This window comes from Geospiza fortis, unplaced genomic scaffold (genome assembly GCF_000277835.1).
Source record: "Geospiza fortis unplaced genomic scaffold, GeoFor_1.0 scaffold450, whole genome shotgun sequence".
NCBI lineage: Eukaryota > Metazoa > Chordata > Aves > Passeriformes > Thraupidae > Geospiza > Geospiza fortis.
In genome coordinates, this window is record NW_005054416.1 from 1,161,767 (window position 1) to 1,166,905 (window position 5,139).

A 5,139-nucleotide genomic window follows, 5' to 3' on the forward strand; every position below is an offset into this window, starting at 1 on the left:
CTCCTCGTCACCTGTCCTCGGTGCCAGCTGTTGCAAGGCAACAGCACGGTTATGCCGCAGTGTCACCCACCCACCACCCCTGACAGACCCGCGGCAAGGTGTTGTGCCCTCCCGTGGTGGCACTGGGCACACGGGTTGCTGTCACCAGTGGGTCATAGACCTCAGTCTGGTGGTCTGGGGGTGGGGGGTCACCCCCAGGTCTCTGTACCAGTGACATCACCAGCTCCAAAATGTGGGAACTGGTGTCTACTGGGAGGACCCCAGTGAGTGGGTGGATGCCAATGACCCCACCAGTTCTGATAGGTGGGAAGTGGTGACTGCTGGGAGGATGGCTCAGCATCCCCATCCCAGATGTGATCCCCCACTCAGTGTCTGGAATCCTGCAGTGATTCCAGCCCTGGGACCCTCCATGCAGTGCCAGTGACCCCACAAGATGCAGTGTGTGGGAACTGATGGCTATTAGGGAGACCCCAGTGAGCATCTGGGACATGGTCCAGCCCTGGCACTCAGTGTGGTGTCAATGTGTGTGTGTGTGTGTGTCCATGTGTCCAGCTCCAGTGTGCAGGAATTGGTGGCTGCTGGGAGGACCCCAGTGAGCAGCTGGGACATGATCCAGCCCTAGGACCCCCAGATCTCAGTGCCAGTGACCCCACCAGCTCCAGTATGTGGGAACTGGTGGGTACTGGGAAGACCCCAGCAATCAGCTGGGACCCTCAGCAGTGCCAGTGAAGCCACCAGCTTCAGTACACAAAAACCGGTGGCTGCTGGGAGGATCCCAGTGAGAGGCTGGGACATGGGCCAGCCCTGGCAGTCCCCAGTCTTGGTGCCAGTGTCTCCTCAGATTTGGGGTGATGAGGTTGAACCAAGCTAGATGAGCAGTCCTGGGAGCCACCTCAGTGTTGTCGCTAGCCCAGGGGACATGGGGACAGTGAGAGGTCAGGTTGGGGGCCGTGGCATCAGTGCCGTTATCTCAAGGCATCAGTGGTGCCTGACGAAGGGGACACCTATCCAGCTGGGTGCCACAGGAGGGGCTTGGTCAGGCCCCCTGTCCCCAAGGATCCAGGAGATGCCCATGTCCCCAGGCAGGCAGTGGTCTTGTCCCCAAGCAGGCGAATGTGATCTTGTTCCCGGGGCGGCAGGAGATGTCCCAGGTAGAGGGGGCTTCTGTCCCCAAGCAGGGAAGAGTGTCTGTGTTCCTGAGCAGGCAAAGACCACCCTGTCCCCAAGGAGCCAGAAGATTCCCATGTCCCCCAGAATGCAGAGCAGGACCCTGTCCCCAAGGAGATGCCCATTTTCCCGAGCCAGCAGAAATGTTCTTGTCCCCAAGTAGGTTCTCAAGGATCCTGTCCCCACGCAGGGGAAAGTGATCTGGTCCCCAAGGACCCAGAAGATGGCCATGTTCCCGAGCAGACTAGCAGTAAGCAGAGAGCACTCCTGTCCCCAAGCAGTTGAAAGTGGCCATGTCCCCAAGCAGGCAGAGAGGATCCTGTTCCTGAGCAGCCAGAAGATGCGCATGTCCCTGTGCTGGCAGAAATGATCTTGCTCCAAGGAGCCAGGAGATGCCCATGTTCCCAAGCAGGCAGAAGGGGTTTCTGTCCCCAAGGAGCAAAAGGATGCCCATGTCCCTGAGTAGGCTGGCAGTAAGCAGAGAGGGCTACTGTCCCCAGGCTGATGAAAATGGCCGTGTCCCCAAGCGACCAGCCAGAAGATCCCCACATCCCTGATCAGGCACAAATGAGCTTGTTCCTGTGTAGGCATTCAAGGATCCTGTCCCTGGACAGGGGAGAGTGATCTGGTCCCTGAGAAGCCAGGAGATGCCCATGTCCCCAGGCAGGCAGAAGAGGCAGAAGGAGAGGTTCCTCTCCCCAAGCAGGCAGAGCCACAGAGAGCCATCGTGTCCCTGCACAGGCAGAGCACTTGGGAGGAGCAGAGAGCTGGCAGCGAGCACAGGGGCTGGCACATGGTGACAATGCCCTGTGGGCAACGATGCCTGCCTCACAGGGTGACAGTGCTGCAGGGTGTAATGATGCCCCACAGGGTACTGATGCCGTGTAGAGTGACAATGTCCCACAGGGTGACGATGCCCCACAGGGTGACAGTGCCCCATGGGGTGACAATGCTCCATACGGTGACTGTGTCTCTCGAGGTGATGATGCTCCACAGGGTGATAATGACCCACAGGGTGCAAATTCCCTGCAGGGTGCTGATGTCCTGCATGGTTCCAGTGATGTCCCACAGGGTGACAATGCCTCGCAGGGTGCTGACGTCCCGTACAGCAATGATGTCCCTTGGGGTGACACGGTGGCCCCAGGGCAGACACTCCAACTCTAGCTGCTGCACGGATCCCAGACACACACATATACCATGGGTGCCACCCCCAATGTCACTCCAGGAGTTGGGGTAAAGGGGACCTGAAGTAGCCCTCTGCCCACCCGGCCTTTTTGGGGTCATTCAACATTTATTCAACACAAGGCAAGGACAAGGTGAGGGTTGGGAATGCAGGGATCTGTCAACACAGTGAGGTCATGGTCACAGGGGGTGCCAGGAGCTGTGGGACATGCAGGGACATCTTTTTGCATGCAGGGACACATTTTGCATGCAGGGACACCTTTTTGCATGCAGGGACAACATTTTGCATGCAGGGACACTTTTTGGTCATCAGGGAAGGTAAAAGCTAAACTCAAGAACTGACCGGCTCTGGTCCATCTGTAGTGGGCAGTGAAGTGTCCTGTGTGCTCACATCCTTCTTCTCCTCCTCTTCCTCCTCCGACCTGCAGAGTGAGACAGCCAGTCAGCATCCCCATCCTAGACATGATCCCATAGGGATGGGGCTGGCTGCTGCTCTCCTGTCCCCCCTGAGGGATGAAAGCCCTGTCAGGGTGAGGCTTGACCTTCATCTCTCCTCTTCATCAGCATCAATTTATTGCTTGGAAAAGGCAAATTGCTAAAAAGCCCCTTAATGCTACAAAACATCCTTAATGGTTTGAGAAGAGGGATGTGGAAACAGTGTCCCTGGTCACATGGAATGATGGTGGCATCCCTTACCCGGCCTCCAGCTCCCCATCCAGATCCAGGCAGTAGTCGGGAGCTTCGGAGCGCGTCGTCCCGTCCCGCACCAGCGCCTCACGCAGAGACCGCCCGCCAAGGAGCTCCAGCTGCCAGGCAAAGAGTGGAGGTGGTAAGAGATGGTGGGGAGACTGCGCCAGGGCAGGCAGAGGCCTCATCCCGAGCCTTTCTCACCGTGGTCAGCTTCCTGAGGGCGGCAATGCGCTCCTCCCAGGTGGCAGAGGACTTCTCAAAAGCCTCATGTCGCTTCAGCAGCTTCTCCACCGCATCCACCGTCTGCCCGTAGTCGCTGCTGGCCAGGTAGGGCTCCTGAGCCATGAGCCATGACTCGGCCACCGAGGCGTCGCGGGAGAACTGGCACACCTCCAGCACTGTGGGAGGGATGGGCAGTGCTCAGCCCCTGGACCACCCCCCTTGCTGCTCCCAGCACTGCCGCACTCCTCCCCGGCACCCCAGCGCACTCACACAGCCGCAGCCGCTCCCAGCGCTGCTCCCACGTCTCCATCATGGCTTTCCTCTTGTCCACCAGCTCCACCAGCTTCGCCTTGATCTGGGAGGGGATGCTGTTAGGGAGTGGCTCAGATGGCATCACCCCCACCACCACTCATCCCTGATTCCCTCACCTCTGGTGAATCCTGGTGCTTGCGCTGCAGCAGCTTCTTGCCCAGCTCGATGCAGTCAGTAAAGTTCTTGCCTCGAGCATCCACCTCAGCCTTAATTCCCTGGTGGTATTTCATCAGCAGCTCCACCGAGGAGACATCCCTAAGGACACAGAGGCACCAGGGTCAGTGGTGCCATCGGTTCCATGCCCCATCCCAGGTGCCTGCTGGGTCCATCCGTACCTGGGTTTCTCCTGTGTCTCAATCTGCCTGACAGTGCTCTCCATCCAGGAGAGCAGATCCCGTGCCATGCTGAAGAAGCGGTGTTTGTCAGCTGTGTCCGTCAGCCGTGCCCGACGCCCGCTGCACGCTTCCAGCAGCTCCTGCAGTGCTCGGGACACCTCCTGCTCCTTCTCCTGGATTCCAGCTGCCTTCTCCCCAGCATAGGCGGTCTGCAGGCGTGCTGCTGTCTCCCGAAACTGCTGCACCTGCACGAACCACAGAACGGCTTGGGTTGGAAGGGACCTCAAGAACCATTGAGCCCAGCCTCCCACCATGGGTAGCGACACCTTCCACAAGACCACAGAGAATGCTGAGTGCTGGCATCCACGTCAGGTTGGAGCCTCACCTGTGCCTCCAGCAGCTGAAGGTCCCTCTCAAAGGCATTGTGCATGCGGTGAAAAGCCTCCACCGTGCCAGCATCCTCGCCCAGATCCTGGGGCAGTTCCTGGCGCCGGGTGGCAATGAGGGCCAGCAGCTCAGCACCGTCGTAGAAGTATTTATGGAGGTCATGGGAGGCCGCGAGGAGCTGCATGCGGGTGTCAATCAGCTCCAGAAGGTCAGCCCAGCTCTCGTTCAGCCCATCCTTCCACTCAGCTATGGTGGCTGCCTCGATGTGCCCCGCGTCAATGAGGTCCTCAATGGTCAGGTTCACCCGGTCCACACGCTCCTGCCCCACGCTCCCTGTCTCCCGCGCGAACTCACGAAACTTCTCTCGCAGGAGCTGCGTGGAGGGAAGAGAAGAGAAAAATCACCCCGTCAAGCCACCCGCCAGTACTGCCATATCCATGGCATCATTCTCACCATGACGTGGTCCAGGTCCTGCCCCATCTCCGGGGAGGAAGCAACCACATCGCGCTCAGCAATCCACTGCTCCAGCTCTTCCACCTCCCGCTTCAGCTGGAAGAGGTGGGACATGTTCTCCAGGCGCCGGCGGCGCTCCTCGGCCGCCTCCTTCAGCCCCGCGTAGTGCTTGTCCACCTGGCCCTGCAGCCGGATGATCTGCTCCCTGCGTGGCCCCGGCACACAGACACCCAGTTCTCACCCAAGAAAAAATGTCCCCGACCCACCCGTGTTGACATCCGGGGGGGTTGGGGGTGAAGGACCCGCTTTGTGCTCCCCATATCCCTCTCCGACCACCTCCCTGCTCAACTGGAGCAGCTGACACTGCCAGAGCTCCAGCCCAACCCCCCCA

General features: G+C 59.4%; 1 protein-coding gene across 1 annotated transcript in view; it reads right to left on the reverse strand.

Annotated features, from left to right (window-relative positions):
• LOC102043027 (spectrin beta chain, erythrocytic-like) overlaps nucleotides 1-5,139 on the reverse strand; it is a 16,968-nt gene that overhangs the window by 1,981 nt on the left and 9,848 nt on the right. The window contains 8 exon segments of the mRNA XM_031061495.1: nucleotides 7-27; nucleotides 2,693-2,771; nucleotides 3,046-3,155; nucleotides 3,241-3,437; nucleotides 3,532-3,616; nucleotides 3,690-3,828; nucleotides 3,909-4,153; nucleotides 4,294-4,668. Coding sequence (XP_030917355.1) covers nucleotides 7-27; nucleotides 2,693-2,771; nucleotides 3,046-3,155; nucleotides 3,241-3,437; nucleotides 3,532-3,616; nucleotides 3,690-3,828; nucleotides 3,909-4,153; nucleotides 4,294-4,668 — 1,251 coding nt within the window.